Source organism: Halictus rubicundus, chromosome 2 (genome assembly GCF_050948215.1).
Source record: "Halictus rubicundus isolate RS-2024b chromosome 2, iyHalRubi1_principal, whole genome shotgun sequence".
NCBI classification, from domain to species: domain Eukaryota; kingdom Metazoa; phylum Arthropoda; class Insecta; order Hymenoptera; family Halictidae; genus Halictus; species Halictus rubicundus.
The window spans coordinates 13,481,060-13,499,226 of NC_135150.1; the positions used below are offsets into that span (position 1 = coordinate 13,481,060).

Sequence of the window (18,167 nt, forward strand, 5' to 3'; positions counted from 1 at the left end):
GAAGACAGATACTGGTGGCCTGAAGGAAGTTTTAAATATTTTTTAATTAATTTAATTTTAATATAATTTTAATTTTAATTTAAATTTAATTTATTTTTATTGCTTATTCGCGGCACTCCTCCTCTGGAGCTACGTAATCACGTTTGGAATACGTAAATAGTAATACTGGAATACTTACTTAGGTAATCAATTTTTTCAAATTTTTGAAAGGGCTCATTAAAACCTGCATCAAACATAAAAGACCCAATCCAGCAGCCATTTAATGAAATAAAAATTGAAAAGTTACCATATATATGTCAACGAGTACTCTTCAACCTTCTTGCATTTTGCAAATCTCAAAATGTGATGCACCGAATATATTAGCATATAAATTCATTTTTAAATCTGAACTAATAGTAACACCGGCAGTCAACATGTCAACCCTTAGCACTCGAGTGGCGACTGTAACTAAAAATTGCACTAAAAATTGCTGTATCATTTTCCAAAATATTTTTTACATTATTAACCCTTAAATGCATGAGTGGGGTCCGCAAAGGACCCCAGTGTTGGATTTTGTGTTAACATTTTTAGCCGCGACATTTTTAGTTTACAGAAATTTTACAGTTTTACAGAAAGTTTACAGAAATAAATTGTTGCTGTAATCAAAGTTAGCAAGGAATTAGGTAAGTGGGGTCCTCAATGGACCCCATGTATGCATTCATGTTCCTAATATTTAGTTTACCTATGCACTTAAGGGTTAAGTTTGCTTGAATTTAATGAATTACTAAACATTTCAGTATTGTACGAGTAAATTGCTCCATTTTCGTATGTATAACATGGGAAAAAAAACATAGAATGATAATATTTCGAAGAAATGTTTCGTTTTGGAGTTAAAATAGCTTCGAGTGTAAAACTGAAAGATTCCCTCGGATATCCACGCTAAGATAGGACACATTCTATAATAAATACTTTTCCACCTAAGATGCCGTCATTGCTCATCAAGAACCAGGACGAATCAACGAGCGCCCACTTCGTAGAGAAACAAATGGCTCCGAGTAGATGCAAACCTAACGCAAAAATTCGCGAACTCACGGCAGCGTGTCAGCGGCCTCTGAAGAGCGATCGCCGCGCGTGGTATTGTTCAGCATAGAAGCTCGCACGTGTATAGTATCGTCGTCGAAGCGGGAGAGGGATGGCTCTCGAAAGTTCGCGCAAAAACCTCACGTATTCAAGTATTTCGCGAGAGGGTGCGGGATGCACGCTCGTACACGCTCTCCGGAACGATGTTTCCGCGTGTTGGTTGGCAACACTGTGTGTCGAGCCCGTGCGACCGTAAGGAGCCACCGTGGTGCAACGAAAAAAAAGAGAGAGAGAGAGAGAAAGAGAGGAAACGAAAGAAAAGAAAAAGGAGACACACGTTTGTATCGAGGCCTCGGAAGCGAATGAGTCACAATGAGCCCATACATCGAACGAGATACTATCCGGAAAGGGGCTTTGTGCGCGGGGCGCTGTGCCATCGAGCAGTAAAAATGAGAGCGAGACGACGCGACGCGACGCGACGCGACGCGACAAAGAACGATTATTTATCGCCGTGACTCCGACGAGCTTTTCAACGCCGGTTAGTCACTGTCTGTTTAACGCTGGAACCGGTGACGATTAACCGACACACGTTCCCCTATCGCCTGGAAATTGTGGAAATCCTAACGCTGGAAGATCCTCAATGACTGCCGTATCAAAACGCTGCTCAAAATCTCTCTCCGCTCTTTGATGCGCGAGGGACGCGTCTCTTTCAACCCTCGTCTACCTTCAGTCCCTCGTTTCCCCGGCTTTAGCTGGCCCTTGATGTCGAATTGGCAGGATGGTGAAAAGAGTGATGCAAACGCAGGTAATTAGCTTTGTAAACTCGTTCTGTGAGAATTAAACAGGAAACTAAAATCAGACGGAACGAGACATCCCTCGTGTCGATTCGACACAATTTTCTTTAGATCTGCTAGGATTTCGGAGTTCCATCTTTGGCAGCATAACAATCTTTTGTGCAACTATTTCCAAGGAGCATTTAGGGGTTAAAAGGTTGCTTCAATAGATCTAACGACGTCCGTTTCTCTTCCGTACGTGAGAGGGTTGGTTAACAACCCCGAAAGAAATTATTGCACCACTTTACTGGGAGTGATTTCTCGGATTGTAAAAATTCATAGGGTACAAGCATGAAACTGAACCGCGTTAACCGAATCGGGTGTAGCAAGTTAAATCTACGTTTAAGAAAGAAAAATATTTGCAGTGTTATGAACTCCAAGCAGAAATGTTTAACTCGAGATGGAACCGTTGAACCGTTTCTCTAGTTGTTAAGTACCGTCTGCACCAGTTATATCACTTTCTAACGCGTAATTCGCCAGGAGGCGTAAAGAAAAAAGTTGCAAGAACGCATTTGATGTAACGAATTGCAAGAGCATAGGTGCGCGCGTTCAACTTTCACGAAGAACAAGCGAAGGTGGCTCGCGGTAGTTCAGCGAGGAAAAATATAGCAGAAGTTGGCTAACCTTGAGCGTGACCATAAATTCCGGAAATACCTTGCAGACAATATTTAATCCCCCCTCTCCCCGTACCCGCGAGTTGCCAAGATCTTCCGTAACATATCACTTTTATCACACGGTACAAATAATTTCTTCCACCTTTTTCTGTGCCGAGCAGTTCATCTTTCCAGTTTCCTATGTTTACCTGTCGACTGAGAAACGATAGAACAAGCGAACCTTAATAATTAACCAAAAACCTGCAACTAATATTAGGGGGACCCATAAGTAATCAATTATTTTGAAATCTAAAGTTTTTATTTCTTAATTTATTATATAATCTCCATCATTATCAAGGACAGTTTGCCATCTTCCCTGCAAATTTTCAATCCCCCTCTTATAGAAATCCCGGGTACGAAATCTGGATAGCAATGAAGTGCAAATTGATCGACGAATATTCTTGTTTTTCTTAGATAATTGATGCGGTACCCATATTCTGGCCTATATGCCTTTCCCATTTCGTGTAGGTGCCTTTGCATAGTTGACCATGTGGACCCAAGGCTTCTCGATAATTCTTGTATACTTAATTTTGGATCAGCTTCCACTAGAGATTTTAGGGTGTCATCATCAAATTCAACTGGTCGTCCACTTCGAGGCCTGTCAGAGAGATCATAATCACCAGCAGCAAACCTTCTGAACCAACGTTGACACTTGTTCACCATCAATACATCTCCATAAACATCGCAATTTTCTTGGTTGTTACCGTTGCATTCAATCCCGCATGAAAATGAAAGAGTATGCAATGACGTATGTGATCCTCGGAAGGTACGGACGCCGCCATTTTATTACAGCCACTTTACCTCTCTTTTACAGACGCGATCTTATGCACTTGTGAGACACACAAATTAGAAACAGTCGAAAGTTCATGAGAATTACGGGATGTCGATATACAATCCTTAGCTTCTTGAAATTGTTTAAAAAAGGAGATTTTTCACTCTCACATCTTGCTATTGATGGAGGCAATTTTTATTTTCCGTAGCGATTTACGATGTAGTAATCTATGACAATTTTCCTGCTCGGAATGCCTCTGTGAATTATTGTGAGCTATTTCGACTCTTTCATCCGCAGACCGCACAATTGAACAATTTATTGCAAACGAATGAACAGAGAGAAGACACTTGACGGTTTCCCAGATCTCGTACAAGTTCTCCGTGCCTCAGTTCGTTTTCTTTCGCGCTCCGAAAAGTACAAGGTTCGCGCAAAGAAACGCGTCCATTTGTTTTCACTCAATTCGCAAGACGTTTCGTAACAATTCCGATTGTAATCATAGACTCGCGTGTTCCAATAGTAATCCCATGACTAATATCCTCCGGTTTAAGGAAAACCAATGGAATCGTCTTCTTCACAGAATTTTTCTGACGGATTATTCTGTGGTCACAGCTGACATTCGTTTTGCTAAAATATTGTTCGAAAATGATGCTTGTTATACAACACGTGGCAGCGCGTTTAATGTTTCCCCGTCACGATAAATATCAGCATACGTGACTACCATAAAGCCGACCATTCTGAGTCATTCCCAAGCATAAATTTCCATTTTCGAAATATTACCGAACGCTCTTACGCAACAATACTTGAATCAGCACGCTGTAATCACGGTAATGGTGTCTTCTTTTATCACTATACCTAACGTTATCGAAACAGCTTCGAGTGTAAGGGATTAAGTTATATTCCTACAGGAAACCTGAGTGTGCCGATATTGGTTTGATCACAAGATTTTCATTTTCCTGATATTGTTTTTGTTACAAGGAAGTGAATCCGAAACGTTTCCCAATCAGCCTACTACTGTGTTACTTTGTTCAGCTTAGACTCTTACAACAAATCTAACAATCGGTGTATCAATATTTTTTTTATACGAATTTCGTTCTCCTTTTCGTCAGAAGATTTTCGTGCTCCCTTTTGCCAGAGGATTTTGCTTCCGTTTATCATTTATTTATATAAATCCTGAATGTTTTCAAAGCAGTACAAGAAGCTACTGCATACAATGAAGCGCACACAAATCCAAGTTGCACTAACGTGCCACGTAATGCCGCGCCCCCACAAAACTGTGAATGCACCGATACTTCGATCGACCGGTGAGAACGATAAGCACCCCATAAACGAGGAAATTAACCAATTTCCTAAGCAACCAGTCAAGCTAGAAGCACGGATCGGCCCATTTATTACCGTCTTGGGGCGTCGCGAGTATTTTCGAAAATATTTACCCGGTCGGTACGTGCCGGGTTCTGTGGGCGCTTGGATAAATTATGGAACGTTTGACCTATCCGCGTCGACGATTCGAATCTGGCACGCGTCGCGGATAATCGAGCGGGGAATAAAATTTCGTGAAGTGGGTCAGCGTGTCGAAGCTTTTGCGAGGTGCGCTTTCCAGAGAGGCCCGGCTCCCCTTTTTTCCAGTTTTCCAGCCCTGAAAACGTGAGCGTGGCAGCGAGCTGGACGCGAAACCGACACCGTCAATGGCGGAATAATTTAAGGGGGTCTTCCGGCCTAGGAAAAATTTCGCATTTTCTTAAACCGCGTATCCACGAAAATACGTCTGCCAAAGGATTCGTTCGAATTCGCGAAAATAACGAGGTAGCGGATATTCAAAATTACCGTAAAATATTTAAATTTCTGTTACGTGTGCAGAAGTTAAAAATGATCGAGTTCGGCGTGTGAAACCCATGGCATTTCATGGGGGTTGAGACGGAATCAAACGTCGACTTTCTCACCCCTGCGACGGAGAATCTATACTATATTTCCGTGAAATATTCTCCAGGAATTCGACGAATCTGCCGGAAGCTCAAATTTGAACGCAAACGCGTTGCCTAGCGATATTAGGTCAAAATGGCCCAGGGACTTCGGGGGTGGCCCGTTTCCATAATAAGCTGGCTGCGAGCACGTCGGGGATGCATCCCGTGCGCTCGCGTCCCGGGTTTCGGCGCCCAGGGCCTTTAAAAATGAGAGACGTCGAGGATCCGACGGGTTTCCGGCGCGTCTGCTCACGTCGTTTTACGACAACGAAAACAACGGGATCGTCCGTGACACAGATGGATTCATGAGAGCTGGGCGAAACGGGTTTTAGGGGACTAATCGATTGCGCACGAAGTAAGAGGAAGAAACAACGAGGAGCAGTCGAAGTAGGAGAAGGAGAGAGAGAGAGAGAGAGAGAGAAACATTTCAATTTGCAGGTTCGCAGCAATCCGTTCGATCGTTAACAAAACAGTAAATTGCATCCTAACAGGCAGGAAACTCGCGTTCCCGATACCTGACCCAATTCCGGCGCGCACCATGAACGGACAATAAACTCCATTCGCTGCACCAATATTTGAATCCGTCGTCTCCCTTTGAAATGATCCGTCTCCCCCTCGGGTTGGCTGGCAAATATTTGGCGAAATTTTCGCTGGCCGGCGACAACTCGCGTAGACAACATCATCAAAATCGTCTGGTCGGGCTTGAAAGAGACGTCACCGCTCGTTAACACTTTACGGGCCAAAACCTGCCAACGTAACTGCCATCTTAGCCTAAACTGGTGGCCAATTTAGACTTTCATTTTGGACGGACAATACATTAGACTGGATCGAAAACACATTTTTTTAAAATCGAGAACACGGCAGAAGCCCTAGGATGCGTTTCACACGAGTTTAGCCTACTTCATTCACAGAAGCGACCAGCGTTATTAATAACAATTGCATTATTTTGAAGTAATTCCATAGCGTCACCGATGACCCTCGTGGGGTTCAACGTGTCAACTAACGGGCTGGGAGGATTGTTGGACAATTGGAGCAAGCTTGTCCGTGGCTGGTTTATAGCCATCACTACCAATCGTCAGCTGCTACTCGCGATGGCAAGGTCTCGGCTGTAACGAGCCATCGCACGCGCGTACTTAATAATCGCGAGCTGTTTTTCTAGCCGGCTGTTTATCATATCTGAAGTCACGACGCGAACGCGAGCTCACGTACATGCCCTTCCCCGCCCCCACTCCTCGACCGTGCCTCTTGCGCTTGTTGGCTGGTAATTAGCACGTGGGATAATTAACCGTGAGTAATCGGCCAACCACGGGGAAACAGTTTCCGGAAAGCTCGGCCATTCGTTACGGCTACGGAAAATTCGCGCGATTAAGCTGATTTTAGGATACGTCTATCCGATAACTATACTAACAACTTCGAGTGTTTAACGGAATTACCCCCGGAAATTAGGCCACTAGACTCCCCTATAGGGACTTCACTGGATTTCAGCATGGATTGGTGATTTTCTTTACAATTTTCCAAATCGATGTTACCTCGGCCAGTGAGAAAATGGACCCTTTTACATTAATAATAGTGCTTTGGGATTGAATTGTTAGTAGAAGGTTATTTCCTGCGTACCTCGTTCGAACATAATTTTGTTATTCGTCTGACGAAAGTGAAAATCGTGAAAACTTTCGATTTCTTGAAGATACTTGGAAATTATTCAGGCAAGCGGTAATATGAATCCTCTAAATGAAGTGCAACATTTTTGAGACACCCTGTATAGATCCAAATAGATGTTTATAGTACACGTTGCCTTGTAACAAAGGCAAGACACAATTGATTTATATTTTACACGATTTTTCTTATAAAACCAGTTGTTTCAATTTAGTGCTTGGTGTAGTCAACACTGTCAGCTGTCTCTTATTGCAAAATATGCCACACGTAGTGTAGTGACGTTTTGTTAACGATCTGGAATCGTCAGAAGAATATGTCTTGCACACGTGTGTTGAACAACATGAATTTTCATAAACGTCTGCGTCCCAGTTAACAATTCTTAACCAATTGAAGGTTCGCTGAGAAGTGCACCCGACGAATGATTTTTCGTAGATGAAGTTAATTCCGTGTTATTCAGACTGCGTCGATGCTCGAAGACGTAACCGATGCTCGTTATACCTCGCGCCACGCGCAAAGAATCGTTGTCTGATCAAGATGATCACCGCGGCGCGCAAGTGATTCATTTTAATCGAGCCCCGTTCTGAAGACCGCGCCGGATTCAGACCATGGAAGATTAATGACGCTTCCCGGCAAAACGTTCACACGAAAACGTTAACACTAATGTATGCCAGGCTAGCAACCTGTCCAGGACTTTCTATCTCTCGTGGCTGCTGCAAGATTCATGTGTCCGGCGTCGACTTCGGTTGCGAACAGCGCCGAGAGCCAGCGAACTGGGACAAAAACCGGGGGCCGGCCTGTTAAGTTTCTGCAAAAGTTTAAGCAGATAAGGGAAGTTCGGCGAGGCAGCGAGGCGTCCGAAGGATCACGTGCCGAGAAATAACGACGAGAGGCGACCTGCTTTGTGTATCTTGCTCGGCTGGGTGCCGTTCTGCTCCGGGCCAACGATACAGCGCGCTAAACTCACCTGGACCATAAATAGCAGACACTTCTGCCAGTCTGCGCACCAATCATCTCCAGTCAACTGGTTACTCGTAAAAAGCAGCTGGAAATTTCAAAGCCACGACACACCGCTGGCAAACTGTCTTGCCGGTGCCATCTCAGCACTTTTTCATGACTATAGGACCTACACAAGTTCCTTTACTGTTAGAAACTACAGCCGTACCGTTTTGAACATCTTCAACCGAAATTTTCCAAAAGAGAAAATTTTATTTTATTAGGGGGACCCATAAGTAATGAATTGTTTTGAAATCTAAAACAAACTTTGTAGTAAACTCAAGTTTTTATTTCTTAGTTTATTATATAATCTCCATCATTGTCAAGGACAGTTTGCCATCTTTCCTGCAAATTTTCAATCCCCCTCTTATAGAAATCCAGGGTCCGTGAAGCAAAATATGACTGAAGGTGCCTCCTTACATCTTGTACAGAACTGAATGTTTTATTTCTTAAATAATGCTCCAGGGAGGGGCGCGGTAAAACTTCCCATTGCAATGCTTTGATTTTTTCCTGAGCGAGTTTCGCTGTATGGGGCCGGGCATTGTCACAATTTGCAGTATTACACGTTTTCTGTGGACTAAAGATGCCCTCTTTGTCAATAGTTCCGAATACAACCGTTGTAATTGCTGACCATACAACTCAGCAGTAACTGTTTTTCCAGGTTTCAACAACTCATAGTGAATTATGCCACGACAGTCCCACCAAATGCACAGTAACACTTTTCTAAGTGATAAGCTAGGTTTAGGGGTTGACATTGCGGTTTGATTTGCAGAAAGCCATTGCTTGGAACGCTTTATGTTATCATAAAGAATCCATTTTTCATCTCCGGTAACGATTCTGCTAAGAGATGGATCTCTACGAAATCTGGATAGCAACGAAATGCAAATTGATCGACGAATATTCTTGTTGGTCTCAGATAATTGATGCGGTACCCATATTCCTATATGCCTTTCCCATTTTGTGTAGGTGCCTTTGCATAGTTGACCATGTGGACCCAAGGCTTCTCGATAATTCTTGTATACTTAATTCTAGATCAGCTTCCACTAGAGATTTTAGGGTGTCATTATCAAATTCAACTGGTCGTCCACTTCGAGGCCTGTCAGAGAGATCATAATCACCAGCAGCAAACCTTCTGAACCAACGTTGACACTTGTTGACCTTCAATACATCTCCATAAGCATCGCAAATTTTCTTTGTTGTTACCGTTGCATTCAATCCCGCATGAAAATGAAAGAGTATGCAATGACGAATATGATCCTCGGAAGGTACGGACGCCGCCATTTTATTACAGCCACTTTACCTCTCTTTTACAGACGCGATCTTATGCACTTACGAGACAAACAAATTAGAAACGGTCGAAAGTTTATGAGAATTACGGGATGTCGATATAGAATCCTTAGCTTCTTGAAATTGTTTAAAAAAGGAGATTTTTCACTCTCACATCTTGCTATTGATGGAGGCAATTTTTATTTTCCGTAGCGATTTACGATGTAGTAATCTATGACAATTTTCCTGCTCGGAATGCCTCTGTGAATTATTGTGAGCACTTTCGACTCTTTCATCCGCAGACCGCACAATTGAACAATTTATTGCAAACGAATGAACAGAGAGAAGACACTTGACGGTTTCCCTTGACCTTCAATACATCTCCATAAGCATCGCAAATTTTCTTTGTTGTTACCGTTGCATTGAATCCCGCATGAAAATGAAGAAGTATGCAATGACGAATATGATCCTCGGAAGGTACGCACGCCGCCATTTTATTACAGGGTGGTAAAAAAAAATGATACTTTTTAGAATATTTTGAACACATGCTGCTTTACCGGAAACTGTAAAAGAATACGTCCTCTTCAACGATCGGTGCAGAACTAAAGGCAAAACAAATTCTTTGCAAATAATTGATTACTTATGGGTACCCCTAATATTTCGCACAATGATCTTGCACGGCTATCTATCGAAACAAGTTCAAGGCACGCAAAAAGGCTTTCCCGTAAAACGACTGAGAGATCAAAAATGCAGATTGCAAACGGCATTGTCTAAACGAAATTCTCGATATAACCCAGCCAGAGCCTATCATCGTCCGATGACTGTCGAACCGTCAGCGATCCGGATTCGATCGTCATCCGATAGCGAGCCGGCGCGCTGAATAATTCCGAGCGTCGGCCGAGCTGCATCCCGCATGAATAGTCTCCCCGAGAATCATTCAATTATGCAATAACCAAGTTCGACGGGCGCGAGACAAAACGTTTCGCCGTTGGAACACCGTCCCCGTGTCGTCTCCGGGGAGCTCGAGGCAACGTTACGACGTCCTCCCGATGAGTGTATCGATCTTCGACGTCAGCCTGTGACGCGGGGGATGCTGGTGCACTTGAGCTGTTTCACCCCCCGAGCCTTGCGCTCTTTCAAAACTTCCTCGTGAACACACGCACGCACACGCCCGTACCTTTTCCCGCGAAAACTGCTCGACGAGCCGCCATTGTTCGCCCCACAAAGCCTGCGGAAATAAGGATCGCGGAACATGTTCGGAAAATATTATTTAACGGATCAAAGCGACTTCAGCTTTTTAGACCTACGCGCTTCCTTTCGCGGGAATCGAGAAATACCGATAGCGATCAAACGATGCCGATTTCGTGTATTTATAATTTATTCAAATTATTCAAAGAGGACATCCACTTTCGTTTAACTTCTGTTTCTTACAATCAATGTAGATCATTCTTATTTTGCCCAAGGGTCCACAGTCTACCGATAGCAATTCGTCTGTAACGTAATTAACGGGACAATCGCTTTGAAATCGCAACAGGGACCTTTTGATTCAATAAAGAAACTCGAAAGCAAAAGCTATTTTCATCCGGGGCTCCCCAGCGCGAAACTTCCAAGACTTTTAATTTCTGCGGCAACAGTGTAATTACGTTTGTGTTGCGTTAGGGAAATGAACGTCTGCGACCGATACCGACGAAGAAAATTCGAGTAGAAGAGGAAGCGAAGAGAGTGTCGGCGATGTTCCGCAAATTTTCCGCCACGTTCCACGGATGGCACCGAGCACCGACGCAATCGTTATCAGCCGTCGCGATAAGACCGTGCGCTTTAATTATCTAGCGTACAAGGAGCCGATAGCTCGCTGTCCACGTCAACGCGTAAATTCCCGCTGTGAATTAATAATCACTATGTGCAGCGAGTTTCACCCTTGAACTTGCGTATGTCCGTCCCACGTGTGAATTTGTAAAAATTAACTTCGGCAGCCTTGGTTGTCGATCAATTGGCTACTGAACTCGGGATAAATAACTTTCAGCGAATTTGCTATACAAAATTGTCTAACCTTGTGTCAGACGACAGTCAATAATAAGCTGCGGATTTGAAGCGATTACGACAAGAGTGAGCTGACGAAATTTGTAATTATTGCAATACGCAATATACTCATTAACATACTGAATGCTGGGTCTAACAGATCGATCGAATTTTTTATTCACTTTCAATTTTAAAACTTCTTTAATATTTTAGTTGACTTATAACAAAATTATTGTAGATGTTCTTAGATAATCACAGATTAATTTACATTTGCGGCATAAAGATTGAAACTATAAAGTGCAACATCATTGAATATTGTAATTTGTTAATTTGTTAGGCTAGTGTGACGAATAAACTCGTCGAGCGTCTCATTTTATTACTTAGACGTGGGTGTCCACGATAAAAAAACATTGTTGGTGAGAACAGGCAGGCAAAGATTGGCTATTTCGTTTGTAGAACACAACAACATCATGTCGGGAACAATGGCGCATTGAGCGATAACGTTAATTAGTCCGAATAAAGTTAAAACACAGGTAATTCGGCCGCAGTTGTCCAATGAACAATGAATTTCCATTTCCTGCGACAAAGCCGGTGTTTTATATATTCACACCTTCGGCAAAATGGCGCGCACGCGGTTTAATAAACGTGGCTAATAGAAAGATAAAACGTGGATGCCGACTTCCACGAGGATTTTAATTTGCCAGGAGCGCGTGATCCTCGCGATCGTAAAATTTTCAAGGTAGATTAAACGTTAACGAGAAAATTTCAAACATGAAATACGTAATTATGTGGTCTTTCCCGCGAACACGATAGTGGCGCCTGTGCTTCAATCTTTCGAAAGTGTAATCCCGAATAAGCTTGTGAACAAATTTATTTTTCATACCAGAGAATAGCGGTCTAACGTTTTGTTCGTTAAGCTCGGAAGTAGGATATTACAATTTTATGATTCAATGCATCTAACAAAGTGCATCGCTAGATGGGTGGCGCAATGAGGGAGTGGGCGAGCCGATGTGGAAAAATGAAATTACAGCTGATGATGGATAGTAATTGACTGGTTGAGAAATCGAGATGTTTCGGTTCAAACGGAATTAATTGCCAGAATCTTAATCAAAGATATTAAACTACTTTCGAAAACTGATTATAGTCTTTCAGTATTTTTTCAAAAATTTGGATTGCTTATAGGAATTTCTAAACGGGTTCGGTAATGGTGGACCGAAAAATTTGGATTCTGTGTGAGTAAAGGAGAAGGCTTTTAATTCTAGAATGACATGATACATCCTCGCCCCAATTTTTCCGTGCATGAAAAATCGCAAGCTATAATGATGAATTGCCGATTCGACACCCTGTGGATTTCGGCGACGTGCAAATCAAAGTAGAACATCGCTCACCGTTCGATTTTGTCCATCGTGGTGGGATGCTGCAAGATGGTTTGCTGTGCGGACATTTCGACGACGCATTGTGTACCGAGTTCCAGCTCTGAAACATAAATTGTGTTAGTCCAATCAACTGGGAACGTTGATGGCGGGTGTTCAGGGCTATTGCGAAAATTAGAACACGATCAACCGTTTTCTCGTTTGTGTGTAGAGCAATTACTCGAACGGTACGCAAGGATTAAAATTGTACAATGCGCTGTTAACAAGACAGGTTTCCAAAATGCTCCGTCCTTTATCAGGCTGTTATCTAAAATTCGTGACACGTGCTCTAAAAATTAAGTATCGGCTAAAAAACTAACCTATGGCTACACAGCTTGCAAGTAACAATTGTTAAATCCAGAAAATTTTCAACTAAACCATACACACTTGTCAACCCCATTTTATATCTAAAATGTTAACTTATGTCGTTGTTTAAAAAAAAAATCCAACGAAGAATTGAATTTTTTGAGGTATAAAATATACTGTAATTTTACAGTGATATTTCACAATGAATCAATTTTTATATTTACATATGTACCGAAACATTTGACAGCCACAGCAGACGAACATGAGAAAAGGAGGAAAAAATTGTATGGAATAAAAGTCCGGCGTGGGTTTAAATCAATTCAAATCCTCTTTTGTTTTATTGGTACGCAGCTCTCGGTGTCGGGACAAATATTTGTGTAAAAATATTGCATTGTGTCATCGACGAACCTAATTAAAAGTTAAAATTGGTCGCTTCATCAGGCTTCATCCACGCGAAAACCAGTTCAGTCTCTCGACGCTTTTTTCCTGGTAAATTTCATACTTGGACCGGACATCGGCGCGCACGTAATGAAATCTCGAGTTCATGCATAATGGAACGTATAAACAGAATTTACAAGGCGAGACTGCAGCGCGCCGTCTGTCGCCTGTAAATATATATTTCACAAACGTCAAGAAAAAGGTGATTATTACAGGTTACGATCGCCTCTCCGCGATGTCTATTTGCAATCTTTATCTTTAAGACGAGCAATTTGATCGCGCGTTTAGTTCCTTTCAATTACAAGTTTCTCTCCGTACAAAATTATACCTTATCTTTGTAGTTTATTCATCGTTTGAAAATTAAAAACTAATTGACAAGAAAATTGGACACGTTTACTAGCAGTCTAGAAAACTGTAAAATAATTTTCTACAGTAAAACGTCACCATAAAAATATTTATTCTGTACAAAAATCTGTATAAAATCGAGGTGAAAGATAAAGAAGAGATTATATTATCAAATATTGAATTGAACATTCCGCGGAACAACTTCATTCTGAACTTGAATCTCTCGTATCGAGAGAGGCGCATAACAATAAAGTCTCCGACTCTTCCGAAACGATTGCGTTCTAACGTAACTAACGCGGCCGGAGTTTGATCACGCGTTCTTGTTGACGTACCCAGTTTACCACTGAATATGCATTGTATGCTCAAGGGGATTTATTTAATTATAAGCCCAGAACAAACCGAACAGTGGCCCGGCATTATTCAGGCGACGCGTTACGACGCAGCCGCCCAATGAATTGTCGATCGACGAAGAACACGCTCGAGATTTACTAGAAAATCTTGTATCGTTCCCTGCGAATAATAATGAGGTCCCGTTGCAGGATATTGCGATACTCCGATACCCCAATAAAAAATTTTAACGACAATCAATGATACAAGAATTAGTAATAGGGTTTATATCTTTACTTTATAATGATCTTTACTTTTTTAATGATTTTTTGACACGAACAGCGGATCGGTAGCTGTTTTCTATCGAAAGTTACAGCCGTTCGTAGGTTTTGACGCCAGGGTGGCGTCATCGGTCTTGATGGTGTAAACCATACGTATTCCCTTGTAATTTCACATTCCTTCGTATCAATTTTTTTTCCCTCGTCACGTCTACAGTGTCCGTATAGCGATCCAATCACCCAATTTCACTCCCCCTCTCGAGAACGCGTTTTGAAAAATTAAAAAACAGACAATACTGCTCGGAACAGTTTTATTTATATGCATAAATATACAAGAACCCAACGGTGTGCAATAAATTCTATATTGTTCAGCAGTAATATTCGTTTTTATTTTCCTGAATATTTCGAAAAATGAATGTATTCATTGCTGGTAGTTTTCCGAGAGAGGAGATGGAACTATGGAACGAATGAGCAAGAAACAAAAGAAGCCGTACGCGTTCGAACGCTGGTTACATCCACACCCCCGTCTAATCGTATCACGCAACAACTGTTTGCGAATAAACACCGCCGGCACGCGAGTCATCGAAACAAAGCGTCGCCGTGGATCGATTCAATCGATCGCAGTGGCAGCCTCGCCGGAAGCTCGATAGGCAGTTCTATTAAAAACTCCCTTCACGTTCAATCCCTTAAAAATAACGAAACATTCGTCAGCTCCGCTAAAATTCCAATTTTCGCGTAAACATTTTCGCGATTGTAAAATTGATTTAGCATCGAGGATGAAGCGTCGAGTGAAACGTTTCTGTCGATTTATTTTTTTAAAGGACCGCGTGGAGTTATGTGCACCGTCGATTTATATTTTATCGCTCCAGCTTCACAAATTTTACCGACATCTGCGTTTCACTTATATTGTATCGCTTCTGTTTGTTTGCTACCATGATCTTTTATTTATTGTGTAAAAGTCGCTGTTTCGTAGAGTCAGATTTTCGGATCCGCAGAGATTCAGACTTTCAAGTCGGAAAATAGTTTAACGGAGTCGTTCGACGACTTCGAGAAGAATAAGTAAGGAATAATGTCGCATACAAGTCAAAGAATTGTCGAGCAATTCAAACATTCAACGCGTGAATAGAATTTATAAACAATGTGTCGTTCTGAAAGGAGACGTCCAGAATACGATAACAGAGAACAGAAGACGTTGTGAGACACACTATAACGGAGTCACGCGCGATACCGGTCGTTAGCGCGGAAGAAAAGAGTTTGCAAAAAGGTGTTTACGTTGGAAAAAAAAAGATCGGCAGGGGATGCGTGTATATACCTCGAGAGAAAAGAAAAATTGGGAAAAAGTCGATGTAGCTACATAAAAGAAAAGAGGAGTGGACAGCAAGGTGATCGATGCGATCCATTCGAGCGAGAATAAAATGATCAGGGGATGGAAGGGGGGGGAGAGGCGAAGGAGCGTGCGAGCATGTAGAGAAGCCATGCATGAGGTCTTATGACAGTCTTACGACAGTCACGAGTCATAACGCTCGTAACATTCAACGTCCGCGCGCATACGTAATCGCATGAGGCGGTAAATCCACGCTAAGCGACCGCTCGCCTTAACTTTATTCAAACGCATCGGCAACCTGCTCGGCCAATCGGATCGATAGCGTCGTAACCTGTGCTCATTCATGACTCGATGCGCTCGGTGACCACGGATCAGTTTTCCTCCGGCGCCGATTCTTTCGCGTTCTCTGTTCGACACGCGCAAAAATATTTTCTTCGCGCGAATACATCTTCGACCCTGCGTACAAAAGACACGAGACTGAATATCATTCAACCAGCATGGTCTTTATATGATTTTTTTTTTAAATCGCAAGTCGATATCTGTTTCCAATCAAAAGTTATAACCCCATATAGATTTTGACACCAGGGTGGCGTCATCGGCCTTGACGGTGTAAGCCATATTTATTCACTTGTAATTTGACCTCTCTTCTAATCATCCTTGTGATCCTCGTTACATCTACAGTGTCCGTATACCGATTCAATCTCCCAATTTCATCTGCTGATTCAAAACCGTATTTTGCATACATTTATAGATATATAAGAACCATTGATCATTTAGAGTGCACGCTGGAAGAAAATAAAGACTAAGTTCAAAGCAAACGGTACATCATCTCGTTTTTATGAAGTGATGCAGCAGTTCGAGGATTTACCGCGCTGTAAATCATGGCGAGTGCTTTCGTGGACCTCGCCGGACTGAAAAGTCACGCGATCTCTATCGATTTCCGTTCATTGACACGATCGGCGATGTTCATTGACGAGGAACTTACGCACGAGCGAGCGGATCGCTGGCGTACGACGACTTGTCGTGCGTGCCCACGCACACCGATGCCGCCTTCGGACGTTTTAATTGCCTTTGTCGCGTGTACGTGTCGCCGCGTTGATCACAGCTATCTAGCCGAGCGGTGGTGGGGGAAGGAGGGATCGTTTATCCTGATCGACGGCGAGAGTCTTATCTGCTGCGCAATAACCGCGCAAGAAACTTCGAGCAGGAAGCACACGTCGCCGATATTAAAATCCTTTTTATCCGGCCCGGTGGCTTCTGGGTCGCATATAATTGAAAACCGAACGTCACCTGGCGGTTCAAACGTCCCCGGTTACGCTCCAAAAAATTTGATTTGCAGATCGCGCGTTTCAGGCGAGCCCCGCGACTTGATTTCATCCGGATTTTATTTTCCGTTCCATTAGACCGGTGTTTGCTTTTTCGATTCTCGCCCGACGTCCTTGATCCATGTCATCGGCAACATTTAGAAACAAACCGCGATAATCGTGTCGTTGATCGATTATTCAGAAGGACAGAACGGTTAGCTCACCGCTCTAAAATTGCTCGAACGTTTCTCGCCGTGCGAATGCATTTAAATGCAATCAAACGCACGTTTTTGTCGGATTCGATCGAAAGCAACTGGCAAGTTTCGCGCGGCCCGGTGATTGCCGTGAACGCTCGATTACTCGCAGCCTCGTAACGAGCGCGTCAAGAAAACCAGAAGAGAATTATCCGCGTTAACGTTCCAGTCCGACTGAAATTATAATCGTTTAATTTCGCTGCACCCTCGACCGAAAAGAGGGAAGAAGAAAAAACAAAGAAAATGTCGGTCGCCGGACGAAGGAAATTACACCGTTCGCGGGTCCACGGACAAAACCCAAAGAACCGTCTTCGGGCTCTAATTAACTGAAAGAACCACTCGCCGCCCCACTTCCGCGAACGGCGGAAAGATATCGAACCCGAAGGAATCGTCGAACAGCTAATGAAAATTGAAACGGGACCTCTAATGGAACGTATTAATTGGCCTCCTAACGGCGGAATTCTTCGGCAACGGAAGAACAAAGCCGCAGGGTCTTGATTTTGGCACAATGCGTTCGTTTCAGTCGAACGGCGGACTCTGGTTCGCTGTTGGCCGACCGAAATGTTGCAATAAACATTCCCACCGCTTGTTCGCGTTGGTTTCGTTCGTAAAACGCGCTTGTAGAGAGCCGTGGACACCATATCGCCGCGTTTCATTGGCTGCCGGCTCGTTTCTCTTTTATCGATGAAGGTAAAAGAAGATTATAAATAAGAAAGTAGGTGCAGTATCATGCTGCCGCTAGCATGAGACGGCGCTGCTTTTATAAGCGGCTTCGCGACGTATCGGGTGAGTCTGGAAGGAACGATCGTCTCATCCTCTTCACATAATTCATAGAGGTCTTTTTGATTTGCTGGAATCCGTATCGGCCAATTCGAGAATATTTTAAAGCGAAACCGCCGGCGTGTATACACTCTTAACACTTTGAACGCCCAAAAATTCCATAAAATCAAAGTAAGTTATTTAATGAAAAAAA

General features: G+C 42.9%; 1 protein-coding gene and 1 long non-coding RNA gene across 2 annotated transcripts in view; both read right to left on the minus strand.

Annotated features, from left to right (window-relative positions):
- LOC143365351 (kinesin-like protein KIF13A) overlaps positions 1 to 18,167 on the minus strand; it is a 145,593-nt gene that overhangs the window by 114,207 nt on the left and 13,219 nt on the right. The window contains exon 2 of the mRNA XM_076805447.1: positions 12,595 to 12,682. Coding sequence (XP_076661562.1) covers positions 12,595 to 12,682 — 88 coding nt within the window. The remainder of the gene's footprint in view (positions 1 to 12,594; positions 12,683 to 18,167) is intronic.
- On the minus strand, positions 6,564 to 11,377 carry LOC143362648 (uncharacterized). Its single transcript, XR_013083677.1, has 3 exons — positions 9,922 to 11,377; positions 7,893 to 8,063; positions 6,564 to 7,733 (listed from the first exon to the last, which is right to left on the minus strand). It is a non-coding gene; the product is annotated as an uncharacterized LOC143362648 (long non-coding RNA).